We start from the raw sequence: 27459 nt of genomic DNA on the forward strand, positions 1-27459 counted from the left end.
ATATATATTCTCATCTTAATCTACATTTTTATATTCAATTTAATAAAACATACATATCATTCACTCTATCAATATTTAAGAACTTTCCATCAAATTGAAATACGTCAACAAATTTATTTACCATCACATTGATGTAGGTCTAATTTTATTACATTATTTTATAAAATCTAAGAAAAGCAATCGGTTGCTTCATTTTACGAAAATAGCTATAATTGTTTATTTCACTATTTTTTTTTCACATAAAAGTAAGTTTACGTATGAAAATTAATTAAAAATTAAATGAAGAGTAAGAATAATTAAAAAAAATTGATATTGTATTGAACTTTAAAAAATCAAAACATTTTTTTAAAAAACAATTGACTATTAAAAAGGAGAAGAAAGTCTTAACTAATGTTCCATTAATAACCATTTAGTGTTTTACCTTACCAAGTAATTACAATCTTAACATTGGGTTTAAATTTTACATCAATTACATATCATTAATTTATTTATTTTAGTTTGATAATTTAAAAATACATCTTACGAAAACACATTTTAAAAATAATTTTAAATATATAATTAAATTTAGCACAATTTATTTAAAGTAATAATGACATATACAAACTAATAAAAAATATAAAAGATTATAACATATTAAAAGAAAGGTTTAATTATTTAGAACATCCCTATTTCTCGTGGATTTTCTCAATTATGTCTTCGTAGTGTTTTTTTTCTCAATTAGGTCCCTAAATATGTAAAATTAGATCAATTTAGACCTTGCCGTTAATTTAGGTGAATGGCGTTTAAAATTGTTGTAACGTGGCAGGGTGAAATTAACAAGTTTTACTGACGTGGCATTACTGACGTGGCAGAGTATGGTGCACTGAGTTGGATAACTTCCATTGAATTACTGAATCATTCAAAACGCAACGTTTTGAAATTTGGGAAATTAATTGGGATTTCAATAAATCCCTAAATTGGAACACTGAAATCCTTAATTTAAATGTGTGCCTGAGGAGAGCGAGGTTGATGTTGGACGTTGTTTAGTTTATTGTTGGAGGGTGTTTTTGTGCGACGTAGGTGGGTGCTGAACGAACTTGTTCTAAGACGATGTCCAAGGATCATTCATGGTGTTCGTCGAGCTGCAATGTGTGGCGGAAGGAGAACCCTAATGTGTGTTCACCAATTTGTCATTCTGGAGAAAGATGTGCGTTGAGAACTGCTAAAACTATGAAGAATTGTGGGAAGCAATTTTGGGGATGCTCGAAGTATAAGGTATGATCGATTTCAGCTATGTATTATGTGGAACTGTTTCTGAGAATAGATTGTTGTGTTTACAGAGTGGTACTAAAGACATTGGTTGCTCCTTCTTCAAATGCTGCAGTGATGTTGCGGAACACGAAATGGGGATGTGCTTGAAGTGTGAAGAAAAACAAACAAAGTTTGCTGAACAATGAAGAAATGGATAGTATTAGGAAAATGTTAGTTAAGTTACAGAAATATGTCTTCATTGTTGAAAAATGGATGAAGGTGTTCATCATTTTGGTTTGTGTTTTATGTGTAATAAACACGATTTTAGTTTCAATGATGATGAGAATGGGATGATGTCTTTGAATGATGTACCTTTATTCCATTTTAATGAAAATGAGAGTTGTTTGATGTGTTTGAGCAAGAAATTGAATTCTGGTTATGATTAAAGAGAGTTGTGTTTGAGTAGGAATTTGATATGACTAAAGAGAGTTGTGTTTGAGTAAGAATCTGATATGTTCGCATGGCTTTAGATACCTTGTTTCACTTTACAAATTGAACTTAAAAAAGTCACCAATACGCAATTGTGATTTGTCAGGCTTTAGATTTAGTCATTTTCATATTTGGTTTCCTGTTTCTCATATTTGTCATTTGTCATTACTGTCCTTTTGGTTCCCTGTTTGTGAAATAAAACTATAAGCAGTAGACTTCACTCACTTTCATATTGGTTAATCACTCACTTTCATATTGGTTAATCACTCACTTTTGGTTTCCTATTTCTGAAATAAATCATTGTCATAAGTTGTACATAGTCACAATCTGTACATAAATGGTTAATAACAAGTGAGACATAAATAGTCATTGTCATAAGCAACAAGAAAGATTCAATATGCAATGAATCCAAAATATTTCATGGCACAAGCCAGAGTTTGCACTTGTTCAGAGGATATAATAAGCAGTGATAAATGGGCACAAACATTGTCTAAAGATTAACAAAGTGTTGAGTTATACAAAATTATCTCACACGCATCAAAATGTTGGTCATAGGACTTAAATAATTGTCTAAACATTACAATTCATCATTTATCCCCTTGACCTACAACTTCATCCTGATTTGATGATGGCATCATTGGTTGAGTTGATGGGTTAGTATCTTGTGTTTGGAGAGAGTTCACATCACGTGTCTGGGTTGCTTTGGTGCAAGAGGTTCTGTTGTGGCCCAAGTCCTTACAAATGCCACATCTTTTCTTTAAACCACCCTTCCTCATTCTTTTGTCGTCCTTGACCAACTCCCATTGCTCCAACCTTCGCTTCTTCTTTGGTCTCCCAGGCAATATTCTTTTTGGTGGAGGGAGGACATCAACATATGGGGTAATCTCTCACATCTTGTTACCATTTATTTGATGCACAATTGAAGAGTAGATTTGTTCATACGTTGACTTCCTAAAGCAACATGGTATGAAGTCCTCTGCATCTAGATTTAGGAATTTCATAGCAGCCAAGGAGTGGCAACATGGTACGCCAGTTATAGCGCACTTCCTGCATGTACACAAATTTTTATCTAAATTCACTACAAACTTGTCCCCAACTTGGGACACATAGCGAACTTCAAAAACCTTGTTTGCTGACCAACTGTAAAGTAAAAAGAAGGAAATTAATAAAGTATAAAAAGTTCACATACTAACACAAATGATAAAGAAAATTTAGTAAAGGTTACCTCGAAATCCATTGTTTAGTTAACTGAGACTCCTTGTTTAGCCTACTCTTGATTTTAGGACAAATGTCCCCAGACAATGATTGTATTTTACTCCTGTTAGTTGCCCATCTCTTCATCAAGTAAAGGCGGATGTCCTCCAACATGCTTATGATTGGCTTAGACCTTGTATGCACCAAAACACTTTGAAAGCCTCTGACATGTTGTTGACCAAAGTATCACATTGGGGTGTGCTGCTAAATCTTGATCTTAACCAGTATCTACATTGTTTAAGTATAATGAACATGTAAGTCTGCCAGTATTAACCCAAGTCACATAACCATGTTCAAATATTAAAGAAAAGAAGTATAAATACAAACCTAGGAGGAATTTTTAACAAGTATTTGAAAGCCTCATCATTGAGTTGTTTTATATTTCTCATTTCTGATTCCCATGTTTGTGGATGGGTTGTTGATGCTACCTTCCACATCAAACGCTCGAGATGTTTTGCAGGGAATTTTTTTCTGAAATTTGCGTATAGGTGCCTAACACAGAAACGTTGATCAACTCCATGAACCACTTCTTGTACAGCTTGCAGTAGTCCCTGTTTAATCAGAATAATGACAGTGTTGTTAGAAATATTATTTGAATAAGAATGTTAATGAACATAATGGGGAAAAGGTCATGTGCATTACCTTTTGCTGGTGGGACATGAATGTAAATGATGAACTGATTGCCTCCCCACCAAGATCTTCAACCAGAAGTTCAAGGAACCATTTCCAAGTATCCTTGTTCTCTACTTCCACCACGGCATACGCAAGAGGTAACATTTGATCATTTGCATCTCTACCAACAACAATTAATAATTCACCACCATATTTTTCTTTCAAAATAGCACCATCTAGCCCAATAATTGGCCTGTAGGACACAAAATTATCCTTGCAGGCCTTCAAACAAGTATAAAACCTTTTAAATGCGGGTCCACTGCCAGTATCTTCAACTTTGACTTTCACTGTGGATCCTTCATTACGACCTAGGAGCTCATTCGCATAATCATAAATCTTTTTATATTGGTCTTTGAAAGACCCATCAACATTGTCTGAAGCAATGGCCTTTGCCTTATAAGCCATGCATCTAGATACACTTACATTTCATTTTCTATTTATCTTCTCACGAATTTCCACTCCCTTTACTTTGGGATTTTCTCTAACAGTTTTTTCCAACCTCTTACTGAGCCATTTTGAATTAAGTAATCTTACTTTGTGATCTCTACTACAGCTGTGGTTGTCAACAATAGTCCTTAGTTGCCAAGTTTTAATGGCTTCCATATAAGCACAATATGCCATCCAAGGGCATGCTCCTTTACCACCTATACATTTTACCCTAATTCTCTTCTTATCATTTTTAACACATGTAATATTTCTGCCATTTTGTACTGCATACGTTTTTATGGCATCCACAAAGTCTTGCTTCTCAGCAAAATAAGTGTCCAGATCCCATTTATAATTTACCATTATCTTAGGCATAGAGAATGTTACGAACTTCCCATAACCCTCCTCTTCATCATCTTCACCATCACTTTCTACTCCACTGTCTAATTCATCGGATTCCCATTCATCATCAGACAAACCTTTATCATCATCACTATTTATTCCATCATCAACATCACTATCCGACAATTGAGTCCATGATGGTCCATCACATTGAACATCAACTTCAACATTACCAACTCCATCTCATACCTCCTCTTCTATATCACAGTCAACATTTACATCAACCACATCAACTTGAACATTACCAACTCCATCTCCTACCTCCTCTTCTATATCACAATCAACATTTACATCAACCAGACCTTCCATACAATCATAATTAACCTCATCATTGGCATCATCATTAACATCCTCACCAATAGAAGTCTAACTACGACCATCAACACCATCATCATTAACATCCCCTTCACACTCAATTTGACCTTCAGCAACATGATCACCCTCATATTTTTCTTCTGAAACAACAACAGTTTCAGTCATACCATCACATTGACCTATCTCACTTTCATTGGCAAACACCTCACATTGTCTTTCACGATCCTTTTGACATTCACCCCCAATATCCTGTTGACATTTAGCCTGAACAGTTTCTACTTCAGTTGTATTCTGAGTAACATATTCTAACATATGTATGACCTCAGGTTCAGAAACTGTGTGAACAACAAAAAGATGCACCTCACCATTAAGCCTAGCTAAGGTAATCATGTGCATGGCTCCTATGTCATCCAACAAATGCTCCAACCTATTTTCTAACACAGAACCACCACCTACGCAGTACCACAACTCCTTAAACCCCTCATAACCTAGCCCTTTCACTACACTCACTACAAGGAAATAGCTCCACATGTCTGGGTCAAACGACAAAGTTGTACTCTCGCCCTCATAGTTAAGTTTCCCTTCATTTATGAACTTTCCACCGTGGTGGAAAACAACTTGGAAATTTTCCTCCATGACGTACAAAATAAAATTATATTTAACCTATAAAGTAATAAAAAATGGAGGACAACAATGTTTAGTAAGAATATATGCAAACCACAACCCACTAAAAAAGATAATTCAACAACACTTTAATATCAGGGGACCACATTGCACTCAAAATTGAAACAAGATAGACCATTCAACATTGTGGGACAACCATAAAAGGAAAACATCATCAAACAATTCAATGAAAAACGCATTTACTAATCTGAACACGTGATTCACCTCACACACTTTCGGCACTGCCTTCTGATAATAGTTGAGAAACTGTTATTTTCATGCTTAAAATTGATACTAAAAGCAACCTTTAACACTTAGAAACTAGCTTGGAATCATGCTTTTGTTCATATTTTTGGAAATAAGAGAGCTGGATAGGTTTATGCTTGATTTCAGTGTTTTATGCAGGTTTTAAGGTGAATTTGGTGAAAGAAGTGAAGAAGGATAGATATGGAATCAGAAAAGAACTCAAAAAGTGCAAAATGAGAAGTCGCAACTACTGCTCAGCGGTAGTTTACCGCTGTGCGACACTCAGGAAATCAGGATGGCTCCGCTGAGGGGTGAAAATGCCGCTGAGGGGAAGAATCAACTCACGCACTTACCGCTGAGCGGCACTATTTTGCGCTTGGGCCTAATTTTCTGTATATTTTAGAATAGTATATAAGCTTTAGGATGTCCTAGGGTTTGTATCTTTGGCTGCAGACGAAGCAAACACTCTCTTTTCCACCCCCTAGAGGAAGATCTTGGATGCTCAAGCTACCTACTCCTCTTTCTAGGGTTCTATCTTTCATTCTTTCATTATTGTTCATCTAGTTTCACCATGAATATGGTGAACTAAACCTTGTATTGTTGTTGGGGAATCAATGTAATCTTGTGAAACTCTCATATATGGAATTTGTGTTTAAACATCTTACTTGAGATATATGCTTTCTTTCATCATTAGTTAGGGTTTTTCCTCTTTGCTCAAAGCATGCATTGTTTAACTCATTCGATGCCATGATTATTGATTTTGTCGATATGGGAACGTACGGGGAAATCTAGATCCGGGGAAAATCTCCCAATAGCATATTGGTTGCCTTTAAGCTTCTGTGCTTCAGAATTAATTATTAGGGATGCTAGGAATTGTATGAAGTCGTAATTAAGGATGAATCTTCTTGCAAGGTGATTTAGAGAGTGGCATTAGCATTGATGAATAGAATGATGAATTCCTAAAAGTATATGAGAGTGGATAAGATGAAATTGATAACCCCAACAACATACTCATCCATCTAATTCATTAAAGTGTTTGTATTCCTCTTTTCCATTGATCAAATTCATGCATACATGTTTAATTATTGTCTTTTGCATTTAAAACCTAAAATCAATTGTTCACAAGTCTTAAATAATCAACAAATCATATAGCTAACTATACCGTGTGTCCTTTGGGAGAAAGATACTTGGTCTTACCGAGTTTTATTACTTGATACGATTCGGTCACACTTGTCGAGGGTTAAACAAGTTTGTGGCGCCGTTTTTCGGTGTTCATAAATTTGTCATCACCTTCCACGTGATTTACCGCTAAGAGCTTCCTGATTTCACCAATTTAGAACCGATAGATCACTCCAAAATCTTCACTGATTTCACCAATTTAGAACCGATAGATCACTCCAAAATCTTCACACGAAGCCTACTTTCTCACCACGTATACGAATTTTCGCACCCAGTCAACAATTTCTTGCCTCGATAAAACCCTACTTTGCCCAAAATCCCAATTTTGCACCCACCCACAATGAAATTAAAATTCTCTTTCCTCTAATAAGTTATCACTCAATTAACGTCCTCACTCAATCAAACGTTGTGTTTCATTCATTTTATGTTTTTTAATTTAAACGTTGCGTTTTCAATGATTCAATAATTTTATTTCAATAAAATTTAATATGTCATGGAAGTTATCCAACTCAGTACACCATACTCTGTCACGTTAGTAAAACTTGTTAATTTCACCCTGCCACGTACAACAATTTTAAACGCCGTTCACCCAAATTAATGGCAAGGTCTAAATTGATCTAATTTTTCATAGTGAGGAACTTAATTGAGAGAAAAAACACTACGAGGTCCTAATTGAGAAAATCCACCAGAAATAGGGATGTTCTAAATGATTAAATCTTTAAAAAAAATGTACGAGAAATAAGAAATCATACATATTTATTTATTTCTTAAAGTGTACCAAGTATATATGAATATGATATACTTGATGATAAGTGAAACATAGACTTAAAATTAATAAAAATAAAAATTGAAAGTCAATTAAGGACACTTGGGTGTTCCTGACTTAGTTTTCCAGTTATTATAGCATGGACATTCTTCCTTGTTACCATATGTACCTGATGGAACACATAAACATTTCTCACAACACATGTTACAAAAAAACAAACATGCCTTTCGAACCCTAGTCTTTGAACAACGATAGTCACATGCTTCAGGACACCCTGAAATAATACATATAACCATTATGATAATATATTAAAATTGAAATTAAAAAACAAATATAAAATACAATTTTTTAACAAACACACCATTAAAATTATTCAAATTTATGAAGCACTTAAAATTTAATTAAGCGTGATAATTTTCAAATATATAGAAATAATACCTTGAACTGTAAGAGATCGTTCACCACCAGCCTAAACATGTAGAAGAACAAAAACTTTAGTATTGAAGAAGGCAATTGAAACTATCATATACTTAGCATCTTAAGCTTGTTCAAATGAATCTAGATAAATAAGAAAAAATGTAAATAATAAAGATGTAAGAAAAAACATGTGTAGGAGAGAAGAGACTCACATAAGCAAGTTGAGTTACAAAAGCCATAAGAAAGATGAGAAGAAATGCACACACAAATTTAGTCATGACGTTAATTACTTTCTCGATTTCTATAATGTTTCTTCTTTTTGGAGTGGAGCAAAGATTAAATGTGGAAAAGCTATGGAAGTGAAGGATTTATATATAGATACAAGAAATTACCGAGTAATTTCAAATAGATATTTTTATCAAAGAGTTTGGAAGACCAATAAAATAATTTGGATTGACACACCAAAAAAAATCTATATATAAAACAAAGTATGTTTTTTTTTTATTTTTAATTTAGATACAATCTTATATAATTAACCATTTGTGCATATTACACTTGAAGAGAAAGTCCCCCTTAAGACATTTCAATCATGTAAAAAAATAATTCCATAATTAAATTTAAATTTGAAGAATTATAAAATATATATGAATGAATATTAAGAAAGGTGTCATGTATTTAGAAATTCTTCCTATTGATACTCATTTACAACACAATCTTAGATAGAATAAACATGTTTATTTTGAAAGATAATAATTGCTCTTAAAATATATTAATTACAAAAAATATTTTTCACTTTTCGACATAAAAATGATGCCATAAAATATTCATGATGAAGTAAATTTAAATATTCTTATTTTATTATAAGAAAATAAATTTTATTGGTATACCATAAGTAGAATATATTATTTAATAAATCAAATTTAAACTTTGCTTTTTAAGTTCATACAATTTATTTTTCAATTTTATAATCACAATGAAAAAAATTGTATCTCTTGATTGATAGAAATTAAAAATATTATTAAAGAATAGATATAAATGTTATTATCATTAGTTATTATTTGTTACAAATAATTTTGTTATTATTTATTATAATTATTTATATATTTTTGCTTTATATTTATTATGATATATTATTATTTATATTTATATATTTATTATCATTTTATTATTGTTTCCAATAATATATATATATATATATATTAAAGTTAATTATTATATCTACAAAAAATTATAAATTTTAACTACAAAAAATAATAAATATTTTCATTATCATTGTTTTTATATCCAATAATTCTCTAAATTTAACTTAAAATTTAAAACATAAGTAATTTTATAAATGAATGAATATTAATAATGTAGATAAATTTTTTAAAATAACACAATCCACTTATAATAAATATTCTAAATCAAGAATGTGTATTATAAAAAAATATTCTAAATCAAGAATGTGTATTAAGAAATTATTCTTAGCATGTTGCTTAATTGAGTATCGATATTCATTCATAACAAAATCTTAGATACAACAAACATGTTTATTTTGAAAGATAATAATTCCTTTTAACATGTATTAATTATGCATAAAGTATTTTTGACTATTTTTTTTCCATAAAAAATATGCTATGAAACATTCATGATGAAGTAAATTTAAATGTTCTTATTTTATTATAAGAAAATAAAGTTGATATATGTATATTATAAGTAAAATATATTATTTCATAAATTTCATTTTAATTTTACTTTTTAATTTCATATAATTTATTTTTGTAAAACTCTAGAAAATGATATTTTAGAAGTGGTGATAATTTAAAAATAGTGAGACTCGGATAATTCAAAATTAAATAGTTTAATTATAAATAGTTTTGTTATAAACGAGTCTCATTATTTTAAAATGTATCATCTCTCTAGAAACCACTTTTCTAGAGTTTTCTACTTTCTCTCTAAGAGTTCTAACTCCTAAGTCATCTCTTTGACGATCAGGAGGTGTCTAATCGACCACAACACTAAGATCTACATTCTTATCTGATCAGTTTCTACAATAAAGCAAGTAAGTTTCAGCTCCTGTTTTCTCTTTGTTCTTTAATCGAGTCAATGCATGGAAGTTTTCATTGCATGTGTGTCTTGTGCTGTTCTTTGAGCTTCTTGGTAAATCCAAGGTCCTAAGCACTTTCCCCTTTTTCAATTTGGTGATTCACAGGTGTTTCTAGAAATTCCTTGTGCGAGAAGTAATTGGGGTGTTCTTAGAGCATTGTATAATCGGTGTAAGTTAAGGGAAGCTAGTTTTACTTGATTTATTTGATAAATGGGTTTTAATTAATGTTTGTATGGTGAATTATTGATTTAATTGTGAAATTGTATTGGTTTGAGAAATATAGTATGTTGAGTTGTTTGTATATGTTGTGTATTGATGTGAAAACTAATGAATGATGAAGTGAAATGTGATTTCTGATAAAAATAGTATTTGTGTGTGATTAAAGATGTGCCTTGAGATTGTATGAATATATGAATGTTATGAGAGTGTATGTATGCTGAAATGAAATGATTGAATTGTAAAACTATGTTGATGATGTTATTGGTAAAAAGGGGAGGTTAATATATCACTTGATGGTCTGAATTAAGGGGTATTGGTATACAATTTCTTGGAGTATCGAGTTTAAAGTGGAACCTACAATTTGGTAAGTGTTAGGGGGTGTTTTATGATTGATTTACTTTTTTAGATGGTTAAGTTATACGTTGGTTGGGTAAAACAAAAGTTTAGGGACTATTTTGAAGTCATTTAAGACTTGTGAGAGTTGTCAAACCAGTAAAATCTGGTTTGTAATGCAGTAGAGAGTTGGTAAGGTTGTGTTGCATGAATTTGGGTACAATTAAGGGGGTTTGAGTTGTGAATCTTATAAGGAGTAGGTATGTATTGAATTGGATGATGTAGGGTCTGTTGTTGAGTTATTTGAGACTTGGTTATGCAGTTCAGAGAGAGGGTAGTATCTACTTTGCACAATTCCACTACTCATGGAAAAATCTACAATCTGCTTGTGCACTTCTTTGTTTTCAAATTCCCACTCCATAAAGGAAATACACAAGTTGTCGAAAAAGCCACAACTTAGTTGTTGAACTTGCTGGTTTTCAATATGTTTCTCTTGAGACAAATCCACAAGTTGTGAAAACGTTCACAGCTAGGTTATGAAACTCTCTGGTTTCAACTTTGCATCTTTGACATCATTTCTTCTAAAGTTGTGATTTTAAAGTGCTTTCTTTTTTCTTTGTTTATGAGTTATATTAACCTGTTTTCTTTCTATTTTTAGAGTCTTTGTACTTTATATATATATGCGAAATGTGATATGAGAATGAGAAAAGTTTGTTATGATAAGGATCTCAAGAAGAGATTCTATTTCAAGTAAGTTGTGATGAATGCTTGATAGAGAGGCTGCAGTAAGAGGGTAATCCTGATATTCTACCAACTACTAACTCATGTAGAGTTAAATTGGGGTGCTGGAGAGAATGCAGGAGGTCTTTACCGTAACCCTCTGGTTTTAGGAGTGGAAGATTTACCAAATGGGTAGTAGGTCGAGTTACCCTTTTTTATCATAGTTTTGATGAATAAGAGAGTTAAAGGTGAATTTAATGGCTTTGTGCTAGATTTTAGTGTTTTCAACAGGAATTGGAATGATTTGAAAGAAGAGTTAAAGTACCAAATAGTTGGAATGCAGAAAAGTCAACCAGAATGCAGAAAAGTCAACCAGAGTGCAGAAAAGTCAACCAGAATGCATAAAAGTCAACTAGAGTGCAGAAAAGTCAATTAGAGTGCAGAAAAAGGGCATTGATCGCCCTTCTAGGCGCCCTTCTAGGGGCGTTGAGTGCCAATTCTAACCCGCACACCGTTGGGCGCCCTAAGTGGGGCGTTGAGCGCAAGTCTTGTAGGCTTGGACCCGTTTTATGTTATTTTTATGTTCTATTTAAGGACTTGGACGTTCTAGGGTTCACATCTTTGGACGGAATAGTCTCAGAAACACATGTTTTGCTCCCTCGGAAGCAGATTTGGATGCGAAAGCTCCTATCTTCAATTCTTAGGGTTTTATTTTTCATTCTTTTTCCATTGTTCATCTAATTTCACCATGTCAATGGTGAAATAAACTCTATTTGTTGTTGGGGATGATGTAAGCTTTGTAAACTCTCATGTATTGAATTAATTCTTGATTCTATATGCTTATTTCATGTTTTGGTGGCTGTTTTAGTGGGCTGAATATGTTGGTCGTAGATGAATACAAATGTTACACAATTAAAAGAATGTAAACAATTTTTAAATGGTAAAAGAATGTCAAAACTAATATAATCGGTACAAACAACCAGAATTGCGAAATTCACCCAAACAAACCCAAAAAATGCTATCTGAACCAAGTCAAAACTGGAATGTAAGTATGTAGACAAGTTCACAATGCTAAAATACTAATAAAAACTTAACTAACCACTACAAATGACTAAGAAAACAAAATCTAACTATGGACGTTAAAATTAAAGCACTTAAACTAGTAAGAGTAAACGATAAAAAACTGCACTAAGTTTAAATTTGAGCAAAAATTCCATTTGAACATGTTTCCATTCATCAAACTAAGTTGTTGAAGTGGTTAGTTATGATAATTAAACTTGTTTGAGTAAACCACTACTAAAACCTCAAAATAAGTACTAAAAATGTACTAGAATGGTCAAAATTTGCAAACTGCACTAAACTAGCCTAAGAAACTTCAAAGAAACTGTCTTAACAAGTTTTGAATGGTAAAACCTAGCTAACTAGAAACTCACACTACAACAACAACCTAGAACTCAAAATATGACATCCTAGAACCTAAAACTAGTTACTAGAATAGGCTAAAAGTGGTCATAATGCATAGCGTATTAAAGTACTTACCAAAAGAGTTAATAAAATATCTACACAAGTTTTAAAACATAAAGAAAGATAAAAATGAGGGCACAATTCAAAAATATAAAGAAATACAAGATTTCACTATTGAGAACCTAAAAGTACACTACTTAAAACATAATAAGTGTACTAAATAGGTGACAACAAGACCAATTTACCTAAATTGGACTACTTTTAAGTAATGTAAAGATCCTAAAAAGTCTAAAGTATTGAAATCAAGTTAGGAAAGTAGTGAAATGCAAAGAACAACCCAAAACTCAAAGTTTGAGTATTTAGGTTCTAAAAAGTGTACATAAAAGGTGACAACAAGACCAATTTACCTAAACTCCACTACTTTTAAGTAATGTAAAGATCCTAACAAGTCTAAAGTATTGAAATCAACTTAGGAAAGTAGTGAAATGCAAAGAATAACCCAAAACTCAAAGTTTGAGTATTTAGGTTCTAAAAAGTGTACATAAAAGGTGACAACAAGACTAATTTACCTAAACTACACTACTTTTAAGTAATGTAAACATCCTAACAAGTCTAAAGTATTGAAATCAAGTTAGGAAAGTAGTGAAATGCAAAGAATAACCCAAAAATCAAAGTTTGAGTATTTAGGTTCTAAAAAGTGTATATATTGTATGTTGATGTATATATTCTATGTTCCTATATAGGGTATGTTCATTTATTAGGCTACAACTTGATTTTTAAGTTAAGTAGTCATTTAAAATCCTATGGTACTACACACATTCTCAATAGAAAGAGAAGGGTAAAAGTAGTATAAACAATTAGAACCTACAAAATATGTGGAAGTTCTTAGAGAACTTTTGTAATAACAAGTTGTCTCCCCCAAATTTAATACATGGCCCCTTAGGATGTCTAAGGCATTTCAATACTGGGGACTTGTCTTTGCATGCCCTTATTGTATGCCTGTGACAGTAGTGTTCAAATTGCCCTCAATGTTTGACTTGAGTAGTAATAGGTTTATTACTTATGTCACATGGAGTGTTGCTGTTTGGCTAAGTTTTTATTTGTTTGGCTTGTCACAGAACATGGCCCATTTTCCCAACCATCGTGGATGGATGTACGACCGTTGTTATAGTGGAAGGAGAGGTTTGAAGGAATCTTTTGTCATCGGAGTTGAAGAGTTTGTGGAGACGGCCCGACGATATCAATATTATGCTCTTGATGGAGGGATTCGATGTCCATGCATCAAGTGCGAATGTACAAGGATTTTGAAAGATGAAGTCGTCAAACTTCACCTATACCAAAAAGAGTTCATGCCTAATTACACGGTTTGGACATTTCATGGTGAAGAAGTTCCTTCGACCTCCACTGCACCTAAAAAGCGGCTTGCATCAGGTTCGAATACTATTGTACATACATCTGAGATAGATCAATTTGCCTATATGCAAGAGATGGTCGACAATGCTCTTCGTTGCCATGCTGAACAAGAAGCAAACGATAGTCATGATGAAGAGTCTCCAAATGAAACCACTCAGAGGTTTTACAATTTACTGACAGAGGCAAATCTACCTGTATTTGAAGGTTCAACCCAAATTGTCAGTGTGCATTAGACTCATGGTTGGCAAATCTAATTGGAACGTTCCCATTCAAGCAATGGAATTCCATACAAAATTGATGTTAGATTTGACACCACCAATCAATTTTATGCCGAAGAATTATTACCAAGCCAAAAAATGTGTTTCAAAGTTGGGATTGGAAGTCAAGAAGATTGATTGTTGTGTTAATGGATGTATGTTATTCTATGACAATGACAGTGGCAAAAATGATGCATTGTTGGTTGAATGCAAGTTTTGTGGCTCACCTCGATATCATACAATGCATGCTGGAAGGAGGCAAAAAAAAACCAATTCCCTTAAAGTCCATGTTCTACTTGCCTATAATTCCAAGATTACAAAGAATGTTTACTTCAATGCAAACATCAGAACACATGACATGGCATGATGGTAACAAAACTGAAGGATTTTTGCATCATCCTTCTGATGGTGAAGCTTGGAAGCACTTCAATCGTAAACATCCATCCTTTGCTAGTGAACCGCGTAACGTCAGACTTGGTCTATGCTCTGATGGGTTTACTCCGTAGATTCAGGCGTCTGCATCACCATATTCATGCTGGCCCGTGATAGTTACCCCATACAATCTACCACCTGAGATGTGTATGACAAAGCCTTACATATTTTTATCGTGCATAATACCAGGTCCATCTAATCGCAAATCATTGATTGATATTTATTTGGAGCCTTTGATTGATGATTTGAAGAAGTTATGGAATGGTGTTTGGACGTATGACGTTTCAAGGAAGCAAAATTTCCTTATGAGGGCAGCCTTGATGTGGACTATTAATGACTTCCCAGCGTACGATATGTTATCTGGTTGGAGCACCCATGGTCGATTAGCTTGTCCACATTGCATGGAGCATACAAAGTCATTCCAATTGAGTTATGGTCGGAAAAGTAGTTGGTTTGACTGTCATCGATGGTTCTTGCCCATTGATCACCCCTTTAGAAGAAACAAAAAGGCATTTCGCAAGGGCAAGTTGAAACGGATTTGCCCCCGCCAAAGTTGATTGGATCACACGTTTGGAGAAGAGTTAAAGACTATCCAAAAGTCCCTGAATCTGGTCAGAATAGGATAGAAGGGTTTGGAGAATGGCATAATTGGACTAAAAGAAGCATATTTTGGGAACTTCCCTATTGGAAAGACAACTTGCTAAGACACAACCTCGATGTCATGCACACAAAAAAAAATTTCTTTGACAATGGCTTCAACACAGTTATGAATGTTATAGGTAAGACAAAAGATAATGAGAAAGCAAGAAAAGATTTACCTTTGTATTGTGGACGAAAAGACTTAGAGTTGAAGGCGCAAGGTAACGGCCGATTATTTAAACCAAAAGCAAATTACACCATGTCAAAAGACGAGGCAAGAATAGTGTGTGGATGGATCAAGGAGCTTAGAATGCCAGATGGATATGCTTCTAACTTATCCAGATGTGCCAATGTTCAGAACGGTACTATTCAAGGGTTGAAGAGTCCTGATTGTCATGTATTCATGGAGACTTTCATCCCTCTTGCGTTCAGTTGTTTGCCAATGCACGTGTTACATCCACTGATAGAAATCAGTAACTTCTTTAAAGATTTGTGTTGCACGACACTAAAGGAGAATTCCCTTAAAAAGATGGATGAAAATATCCCAATTATTTTCTGCAAATTAGAAAGAATATTCCCTCCTGCATTCTTTGATTCAATGGAGCATATTCCAATTCATCTTGCATATGAAGCTTGGCTTGGGGGACCTGTGCAATACAGGTGGATGTATCCATTTGAAAGGTTTATGGGAGAATCCAAACGTTCAGTTAAAAATAAAGCTAGAGTAGAAGGCTCAATTTGTGCAGCTTAATTGAACAGAGAGACAATGTATTTTTGTTCACATTATTTCAAAAACTCCATGTTGTCCCCCACTAATGTCAGAAATGAAATGCAATGGAAAGTTGAACCACGTGAAGGTGCATTATCAGTTTTCCGACAATCAGGCCGTCACGCAGGGAAAGAATTCACCCATTGGTTAATTGATGCTGAATTCAATTATGCTCATTTCCATGTCTTAATCAATTGTAGTGAAGTTAAGTCGTACCTTGAGTATGTCATCATCCAATTCTTATCTTTCCAACGACACAATTGTTATACACTAATGAATTTCATTTGTACCAGCTCATTTGTTGTGGCTGAGCAAGTCGCGGAAGGAAATACTTCTGCTAGAATACACTCAGAGTTTCCCCACTGGTTTAGAAATCAGGTCCGTACTTTTTCCTACGTTTAGAAATCGGTTAATTTGACTCTTGCTCTTATAATTTTTTTAGTATCTTTGTAGGTTTTTAATCAGGCATTAACTCCTACAGTTAAAGAGTTAAGACATCTCTCGAATTGGCCAATGAGATGTGTCAAAGAATGGCACACTTACTTCACCAATGGTTACAAATTCCATACTCATGAATGGTCTAAAGGAAAGAAAACATCAAATTGTTGTGTGTATGTCAAGGGCCTAACAGAGGGTTGTTATGATGATTTCTACGACATCATTCATAAAATATATGAGCTAGAGTACAACAACACTACTTCTCGAAACAGAGTAGTACTTTTTTATTGTGAATGGTTTGATCCTTCTAGAGCTGGTACTAGAGTGGATCCACGCTTTAATATTGTCGAACTCAAGCAGAGATTAAGATATGGACCGTTTGATCCTTTCATTCTACCAACTAATGTCAGACATGTTTATTATGTGCCATATCCACCATTATGCAATATTGATAAGCATGGTTGGGCCGTAGCAATACAAACCAAGCCTAGAGGTCGCATTGACTCTAATGAGGTTGAGGAAGATGTTGCCTACCAACTTGACCAAATGTCACAACCACAAGAAATTATTGAAGTTTAACGTATAACCGCATTGGTCGATCCTGATGGTGATGGAGATGAATTAGAAGCAACAATACAAGGTCATGAAGAACAAGAAGAAGAGGAAGAAGAAGAAGAAGAAGAAGAATATGATGATGATGATGATGATGATGACGACGACGAAGAAGAAGAAGAAGATGATGATGATAATGACGATGATGAAGAAGAAGAAGATGAAGATCATGATGACGACGATTGAATGTTTGACATCTATTGTAGCAAATTAAACTATCATTTGAATAGAGTTATCTAAAATACCATCTTAAAAGTTGTATGCAATTATTTATACATTGACTTTCAAAACCATTGATCCTTCCTTATTCATTTTCTTTTTTCCCTTTATTTGTAACCATTTAAATGCAGTAATGACAGGACAAGGTTCAGAACGTCCTGATAAAGGAAAGGGGGTAGCAAGGCCTAAAAAGAGGCAACGACAGGCACCAAAGTATGTACTTAGGGTGCCTGCTACACTACCTACCATTGTTGCCCGCGGTACATCATCTGTGGGGCCTCCTCCTACCCTACAATACAGCCTCCTACCCCTGTAGTACACCCTTCTCCTACCGTTGCAACACACCCTTCTACTACCCCTCCAACAGACCCTCTTCCTCCTCTTGTGATTATAACCCCCACTCCTCCCCCTGTGGTTATTACCCCAACTCCTCTCCCTGACCCTACTTCTATACCTTCCTCATCTTGTATACTGCCTTCTGAGACTGTCACACCATCTGCTGATCCAGATTCAAGTGGTGATGGTAAAGGTCTTGACCCGCCCCTCCATGATCAACCATGGATTGATCCGTATGGTAAAGGGTAAGATTTTAATCTCTTGACATAATTTGATGTTTAAACCCTACTGTAATTGAAATGACTTTTATTATGCAGGTTTATTCCATCTAGGGTTGCTTCCCAGGCCATCACACGTTCAATTAAGCAACAGTTTTTAAGTCCATGGCCTACTTGGGGAGCAATACCTGTTGACGACAAAAAGCCTGGGATCGCTTTCAGGTGAACAATCCATTAAACTAATTGTCCCTCTTATTTTAGTATGTTCATTAATCAATGTTTGTTCTCTTTAATGTTGCAGATGAAGGTGTAGTAGAAACCTGAACATGAAACACAGATACAAAGAAATTTCCACATGAAAGCATCTCATCGGCTGTCAAAGATGTTTAGGGATGCCCGCAATGCAAGAGAGCGCCCATACTGGCTGGGCGAACAAATTTGGAACTCTTTACTGGCTCATTGAGTTTCGTAATAAGTGTGCCAAAGCCCATAGAAACAGAGCATCTGAAAAGGGTGGTACCCTGCATACTGGTAGGTCGATAACCATTCATGAGCATGCCATTCGTATGGTAAAATTTCATTACATAACTTTTTCTTTCATATATAAGTTATGTATTTTCTATTTGATATGTACACTTCTAATTCTAAATTATGTTACAGGCACAAGCTTTGGGACGGGCGGTCCATGTTGATGAGGTCTTTGCACAGACTCATGTAAGGAAGGGCACTAATCAATTCGTTGATGAAAGATCTCGGAAGACTCATGTAAGCAAATAACACTATTACTATTACTAATTTTTCATTTATGTTATTCTAGCATTCCCTAACATTGCTTTTAATGTTTCAATAGGAAGAACTTTCTACGAGACTTTCACAGGTTAGATCTAAACATGAGTCAGCTCCTACACCGGATGATGGCAGTAATGCAGAAGACGACATACGTAGGACACAGTGCTGGGTCGAGATCGTTGGTGGAAAAAAAAGGGGCGAGTGTACGGTGCAGGACAACTTGCTGAAAACTATACAACATCGAGAGGAGGTACTCTGAAGCACCAACCTTCTTCTTCCACCACTAATGCTGACGAGGTCGTTCTCCGCCTCACACAGGCACTAGAGCAACGTGACCAGGAAATCACTGATTTGAGAGCAGAGTTTACAAACTTTAAGGCCCTGATCATGAGAGTCTTGCCTGAAACTTCACAGGATGAATTCAATATCCCTCCGACCCAGCCACGACCCTCCTCGTCACCCGCTGTCCCTTAGCAGCCCACATCAGTCCAACCCACACCAGTCCAACCATCAATAGAGGAGCAGGATGATGAAGATCATTCTAATGATAACTATGTACATTATTAGTTTCATTTTGTTATTAGTTGTTATAGAAACATTTGGATATTAGAATATTTGGAGTTTAGATCATTTGGATGTTAGATCAATTGGATGATTTGGATGTTAGTACATCATTATGTTACATTGTTTTATGTTTTAACTATAAATACATGTTCTATGGATTTTGATCAATGATTGCATCTTTGAGATGCACATTATGCAGGTCTGTATGTGCTTGAAAACTGTTATGCAGGTTTGTTTAGGCTTGAAAACTGTTATACAGGTCTGTTTGTGTTGTTGGTTTCATACGGTAATACAATTGTCCCTTATATTTCCGTCCAACTTACCGAAGGCTTTTTCCCTTCCGTAACTACCCGCGTTAGGGAATTACCGAAGGCTTCAGCCCTTCGGTAATAACCGAAGGCTTTTAGCCTTCGGAAATTACAGAAGGCTTTTGGTCTTCGGTAATTACCGAAGGCTTTTGCCCTTCGGAAATTACCGAAGGGCGGAAGCCCTCGGTAAATGTTAGCGACAAGGGATTTAGCGAGGGCTCTTTGGCCGTCGATAAGCCATCTGTAAATACCCTTTTTCGACGGCTTCTGGCTGTTTCCGAGGGCTTGTGGCCTTCGGTAATGCCCTTATTTTTTGTAGTGAGATGTGAATTGATGAGAGGGTCAAACCTCACACAAAAGTTGATTGCATAAAAGAATGCAGTATAGTACTAGGAAGTGACTCCTAGGTCGTCTCTCAAGGACCAAATTGTGGTTCAGTCTCAGGTCAACACGAAGTGGGGGGTTTTGAAAGTGTTTTTGCGATTAGAAATGAACTACATTAAAACTGGAAATTAAATACAACCAAACATAATTGAAAACACTGGAATAAATAAACAAAGCATGAGGACCGAACTGTCCAGCAGATGACCGAACGGTTCTACATTGAGACTGAACGGTTTCTAAAACAAGATGTGTGAACTACTTAGAAAAAGGAAATTGCTTCGCTTAAACTAAAACATAGTATGTGCATTGTAGCTTAAAAACACAGTACAACTGGGGTTGAATTTCAATTGCTAGAATTAATTTAAATGCAATGAGCTGCAAGAGAAATCTGAAAACGCATTCAAGGAAAAACACATATAATTCCTTTGAAAAGCAACGTGTCACTGCTTGAGAAACAATGCATCCAATGCTATTAAATGCATCGCTTTATGCTAATGAATCAATTGAAATGTAACTTGGAAGTAAAATGAAATGCCAAAGGAGCGTGAATCAATTAAATTGCAGCAGACAAATCATCACACGCATCTTCCATTAATTTAAAACAATATTTCAGCATAATTACTATGTGGCTGGAATTAAAGAAGCAATGCAAAGGTGCTGGAGCAATTAAAATGTAGCGAGAACCAACATACCGTGATGAACTTAAATGCAATAAATTAATAAGAAAATATGGTTTTGCCTAAAATAGAAATGTACTCCAATATAATTAATATCCCATTGAGTTAGGTGCAGGCTTGAAGCTAGTAAAATGAAACCCTTTGGAGCTTTCTCTTTCAGAACGTAACTATGCACACCACTTTCTTCCTAACGTGCTGTTGCCCCGAGATACCTCACGGCTTGCACTCCATCCAAATGAAATCACCGTTTCCAGCTCCACATCACGTGCACACTACTTTCTTCCTTCCTTCATCACCGTGCACCCACTTCTTCCTTTTTCCAAAATTAAAATTCAACCCAAGAGGTACTAGAGAAGAAAGAAAATGAGAGCCTCCCTGGCAGCTGTACCACCCGCTGCAGCGAGCGTAAGTGGCAGCTGCTTCCTGCTCCAGGCCGAGATCCCCCCTTCCAGCACACTCTCCCTCTAGCCGTAACCCTCGATGTGCGTGGCTTTTTCTAAGTGAAAGATGATGCCCCCATTCAAGGTCACGACTCTTTTTTAATCCCTGCTGGATGCTCTGAAAATAGACCTCTTCGCTTGCTGGACCGTCCCAAACAAATTGATGGCCCTTTCCCACTACGTGTGCATCTCTCCCACGCTAAAAGAACGTGTACATGCCAAGTCCAAGCTGCTATCCGCGTGAAAAAAATGATTCTTCTTTGGACACTCCCTGTGCTGCTTTTTGCTAGACGCTTGCTGGACCGAGGACTCCAAATCCCATCCTCCCTGCCTTGGACGTGCTGGACTACACGTGCTGCTTTCCTTTTACACCACCCGCTGCTGCTGGAAAATGAAAGCCACTTCCTCTGCTGGATTCAAACCCCCATGGACCAGCTGCTGCACCTCCTAATTAATTTGTTCGTGGGCCCCTTGTGCGTGTTGTTGCTGGATGGAAGAAGGTGTGGGCCATGTGCTCTTTCATAATGAAGCTCCCACGCTTGCTGGATGCTTCCACTTTGTGCACGTTCATGCTGGATAAAAACCGTGTGGTGTTGCTGCTTGATAACAGTTGAAAAACTATTATTTTCATGCTTAAATTGATACTAAAAGCAACCTTTAACACTTAGAAACTGGCTTGAAATCATGCTTTTATTCATATTTTCAGAAATAAGAGAGCTGGACAGGTTTATGCTTGATTTCAGTGTTTTTGTGCAGGTTTTAAGGTGAATTTGGTGAAAGAAGTGAAGAAGGAGAGAGATGGAATTAGAAAAGATATCAAAAAGTGCAAAAGGAGAAGCCGCAACTGCCGCTCAGCGGCAGTTTACCGCTGAGCGGCACTCAGGAGTTCACGTTGGAACCGCTGAAGGGCAAAATGGCCGCTGAGGGGAAGAAACTACTCACGCACTTACCGCTGAGCGGCACTTTACCGCTGAGCGGCACACTTATGGGCTTGGACCTAGATTTTCTGTAATTTTAGAATAGTATATAAGCTTTAGGACGTCCTAGGGTTTGTATCTTTGGCAGAAACGAAGCAAACACTCTCTCTCTTCCACCCCTTTGAAGGAGGATCTTGGATGCTCAGGCTACCTCTTCACCTTTCTAGGGTTTTATCTTTCATTCTTTCATTATTGTTCATCTAGGTTCACCATGAATATGGTGAACTAAACCTTGTATGTTTGTGGGGGAATTAATGTAATCTTTTGAAGCTCTCATATATGGAATTTGTGCTTGCATCTTAATCTAAGACTTATGCTTTCTTTCATCATTAGTTAGGGTTTTTCCTCTTTGCTCAATGCTTGCTTTGTTTAACTCATTCAATGCATGATTATTGGTTTTGTTGATACGGGAACGTACGGGGAAGTCTAGATTCGGGGAATTTCTCCCAATAGTATATTGGTTGCCTTAAGCTCCTGTGCTAAAAAAACTAATTATTAGGAATGCTAGGAATCGTATGAACTCGTAATTAGGGAGAAGCCTTCTTGAAAGGTAATTTAGAGAGTGGCATTAACAATGATGACTTGAATGTTGAATTCCTAAAATATATGAGAGTGGATAAGATGAAATTGACCCCCAACAACATATTCATCAATATATTTCATTGAAAGTGCTTGTCTTTTGTTTTAGCCATTGATCAACCTCATGCATACATGTTTATTTTCGTCTTTTGCATATTAAACTCCACTTATTTTGTTCTTAAGTCTTAGCTAATCAACAAATCACATAACTAAACTAGGCCGTGAGTCCTTTGGGAGAACGATACTTGGTCTTACCGAGTTTATTACTTGAAACGATTCGGTCATACTTGCCGATTGTTAAACAAGTTTGTGACATCATATTTTGGTGATCATAAATTTGTGCATCACTGCTGGACTTTCAAAAGCTGATGGACCGTGGAGCACCTCCTTCTTTCTAATGAATCAAGCATACAGCTCCCCAAGGACGTGGCAGCTATTTCAGCCCAATTGAATCAAGCATTTGGAGCTCTCCTCTTGTTGGACCAGGCCGTGACCATTAAAAGTGAATCAACTCTTTTGCTTTTAGAAGCTCCTTGTTGAGTGCCAAATGTTTTTCTGAACGTCACTCCCCTTTCCAATAATGAAGCACCCCTTTCTCATAAGCCCAAAGATTAAAATCACCATAGTGCCCTCTTTATGTCCCAAAATATTATCCAACAATTTTCCTACAATTAATAATGAAAATAATTAGCTCAAATAATTCAAATTAATTAAAATAAGAATTTTTGGTCAAATTAAGCACAATTAGCAAAAACGAAAAAATATCGGACATTTAAGCACAATTCCCTGATTAAATCTGGTACAATAAACTAAGTGAAGTGAATAAAATATTGACTCATCAAAATAGACCACACTTAGTCTTTTGCACTCCTGGGCAAAATCAAGACGCAAATCAAGGAATAGTTCAGAGGACATCCAGGGAAGTGACACAGACTCAACAGACAGACAACAAAGACTCCAAAATAGGAACACAGTTGCACAATTCTCACAAAATCTGGACAGTAAAAGGTATAGGAAGAATCCCACACAGAGTCAATGACAGCAGATACTCAAAGAATCATCCAAACAGTTCAGTACAAGGAAAACAGTCAATCAGCTCAAGAGGTGAATCAAAAGTAACAAAACCTCACAGATGCACTATCAGTGTTTCTCTCAAGTGTCTAAGGTAAGCAATGTCAACTCAATGCACTCAAGAAAGCAAGCAACAACAGACTTGGCAAGCCTCTAATATCAACACTCAAAACATATGCATGTTCAAATCAAAAGGTCTTTTCATGGTTGTAATGGGGCCAAGGACAAGGGAGGATAAAATATGGATAAGTAGCTACAACCCAGAAGAAATAGAGGAGCAATGGGGAACAAGTATAAGTACAGTCAAACATCACCCACACCTCTAATTCAATCCTTTACTCGACTCCATTATTCACAAAATTGTTTTTTTTTTCGTTTTTTTTTCATCATTTTTTTTTCTATCCTGTCTCTTTTCTTTTCTTTCTTTATCACTCAACAGGATCATATTTCCAAAAACAACACAAGATGAGTAACCAACTAGCCAATTCATCAAAGTCCCCAAGGAGACCACACTTGTTCCCAAAACACTTTCAAAGCTCCAAAATTCCCTAAGGTTAAGGTAATCGTGGTTTTTCACTTAGGGCTAGTGTATGAGCTTCAAAACAAAGAAATGAGGAAAGTATAGGCTCAAAAAGGGTTTTCAAAGAATCAGAACAAGGTAAGCTTATTTGGCTAGAGAGGCTCAAAAACAAAACTGCCTTTATCACTTCCAAACATGCATATCAATCAAGAATTATCAACAAGAGTCAAGCCAAGGCATATGCGCAAGCAATCAAGAGACATATCATGCACAAGAAAGAACATAAAGTGGCTCAAATCTCACACAGGGTAATTGTCACAATCAATTCAACCTCTCAAACATCATAATCATCTTCCCAAGCAAAGAAAAGCAAGGATTTCAAACCAATAAGTATCAATCAAGTGAAGTGAAAGATAAGTCTACAACTTAAACAAAATCCAGCAAGCAAGAGAAACATGCAAAACTGTACATAAGACACGACAAAAATAACCTAGAAAAGAAAAAATTTAACCAAGAAAACAAAAACTAACAAAGAAAAATAAAAATCTCCCCCAATAGACCACACTTAAACTACACAGTGTCCTCAATGTGTCATAAGCATAAGATTAGAAATCAAAACAGTGAATAGATCATGGAAAAGTGCAATAAAAGTAGGAAAAGGGGGAGAAGAGAGAAAGAAAACTCCCCTGGTCATGGTGGCAGTTGCCAATTTTGGACTATCAGGGAGATGTCGTCCACCACAGGATCCAACAAGGGAGTTTTGAGGAAGAACTGCTTCATCCTCCAAATTTGATCGAGCAGGGAAATGTCTTCCACAGCTGGATCTAAGAAGTGATTGTTGATGAGCGGGTTCAGCTGGTGCCTATTGATCTTCAAACTATTGTGTATGTAAGCACCCTTGTCTTCCACTGGGGGTGCATGTTGGTCAAATTCATATGTACCTCCTGCAGCATGGTTAGTACATTATGGCTCCAAAGAATTGACACACAGGGGTATAACACCCAATCCCAGTGTAACAGGCTGAACAACAGATAAACTCTCAGAACATGAATCAATTTCAAATTCAAAAACAATATCAACCACAGACTCAGATTCATGTTCAGTGCATGGAGAATAAACATACGAATTTGATATCAAAAATTGATTCTCATCATGTAGAGAGGAAGAATTAAAAACAGACTCATCAACAATACAATCACCAACATACCTATCAACAGCATAATCATTAAAAGCATAATCATCAACAGCATAGTCAAAATTAGGTATGTTTAGCTCCACTTCCTGGAAGATTGGTAGAGTGTGGGAAAATGAAGGTGGTCTGCCTGCTCTTCAAAATATTCATCAGTCTCCTCAAGTGCAAGAGTAGGGACATCTGAAGGTGGGAAAATATGTGGCGCAGTAGTAAGCTTATAACTCTGCTCCCCATCTTTTATGTGGATGACACTAACATCATCAGGAATTAGAACAGTTTGAAATGGTGATTCCTCTAAATCTTGAGACTGTTCCTGATTGAGTTGAGTGGTCATCTGCCCTATCTGATTGCTCAAACATTTAAGGTGTGCTTTGTTCTCTTGCTGAAACTGAAGGTTCTGCATGGTCATCTACTCCAACAACTCCTGCAATGTAAGCTCAGAAGTAGAAGGTTGAGGAGCTATCTGGGCAGACTCATAAAGTTGCAGCTGTTGTTGTTGTTGGACTGGCGGAGGCATACAAGCATTCTGAGATGGTGCTTCCTGATATTGTTGTGGAGCATCATACCATCCCAAACTAGGGTCATTCCATCCAGGATCGTTGTTGTAACCATACTGAGCGGGGAAGAATTCATCCAAGAACATATGCTTAAGATCTTCCCAAGAAGTGATAGATCCTGGAGGAAGACAATACAGCCAATCCCTTGCTGCTTCTTGTAATGAATGTGGGAATGCCCTTGATGTTGGTGTTCCTTTTTACTTTGATCACACCAACTTATCTGCAACATCTTCTTGTTCACCATCTTTACCCTCCTTGAATAAGGAGCCTCAATCTCAATAACTCCATTGTCTTTGATATTTTTAACCACTTCATGCATAGAACTTGGGGAACATGAGACCTGAAGGATTGGTGGCCCAAAACATTAGGAGCATAAAAAATCCAAATGGAAAAAAAGATAGCAAAAGCTACCCAACCTACTAGATCCTTTACATAAAAATAAGGGTAAAAAGAAATTTGATCCATCAACGCCGTTAATGAGGCGCCCAGGCGCGCCCTACGACCTTCTTTGTCCTTCTTCTCCCAATGATCGTGTACTCCTAGTACAAATTTTCAAATTTTATCCTGCAAACACTAAAGAACACTACACTAGAGCACCCAATTAGCACAAACAAATAAAAAATTAAAAAGATAAAAAGATGAAGAGAAAAACAAGATAAAAAGATAAAACGATAGAAAGATAGAAAGATAGAAAGATAGAATCATAAAAAAAATTAAAAAGAAAAAAAATGAAGAGATAGAAAGGTAAAAAGATAAAAAGATAGAAAGATAGAAAGATAGAAAGATAGAAAGATAGAAAGATAGAAAGATAGAATGTTGAAAAAAATTACAAAGAAAAAAACATGAAGAGATAGAAAGATAGAAAGATAAAAAGATAAAAAGATAGAAAGATAGAAAGATAGAAAGATAGAAAGATAAAAAAAATAAAAAGGTAAAAAGATAAAAAGATGAAAAGATGAAAAGATAAAAAGATGAAAAGTTAAAAAGAGAAAAAGATAAAAGAGAAAAAGATAAAAGAGAAAAAGATAAAAAGATAAAAAAGATAAAAAGATAGAAAGATAAAAAAATAAAAAGATAAAAAGATAAAAAAAAATAAAAAAAATAAAAAAAATAAAAAGATAAAAAGATAAAAAAAAATAAAAAGAAAAGATAAAGTCTAATAGGTTAAGAATCACACAAATAGA

The 27459-nt window shown here is 35.4% G+C and overlaps 1 protein-coding gene and 1 pseudogene across 1 annotated transcript; both read right to left on the reverse strand.

The window, feature by feature from the left end:
• Positions 1 to 1834: 1834 nt before the first annotated feature.
• On the reverse strand, positions 1835 to 4782 carry LOC124847370 (uncharacterized; annotated as a pseudogene).
• Positions 4783 to 7734: 2952 nt separating this feature from the next.
• LOC124847372 (gibberellin-regulated protein 12-like) lies at positions 7735 to 8337 on the reverse strand. The gene is made up of 3 exons (XM_047324853.1): positions 8272 to 8337; positions 8081 to 8111; positions 7735 to 7916 (listed from the first exon to the last, which is right to left on the reverse strand). The coding sequence occupies exons 1-3, from the start codon at positions 8335 to 8337 to the stop codon at positions 7735 to 7737; spliced, it is 279 nt and encodes a 92-aa protein (XP_047180809.1).
• Between the last annotated feature and the right edge of the window lie 19122 nt (positions 8338 to 27459).

Source organism: Vigna umbellata, chromosome 11 (assembly GCF_029865625.1).
Source record: "Vigna umbellata cultivar VRB3 chromosome 11, Vumbellata_1.0, whole genome shotgun sequence".
In the NCBI taxonomy this organism is placed as follows: domain Eukaryota; kingdom Viridiplantae; phylum Streptophyta; class Magnoliopsida; order Fabales; family Fabaceae; genus Vigna; species Vigna umbellata.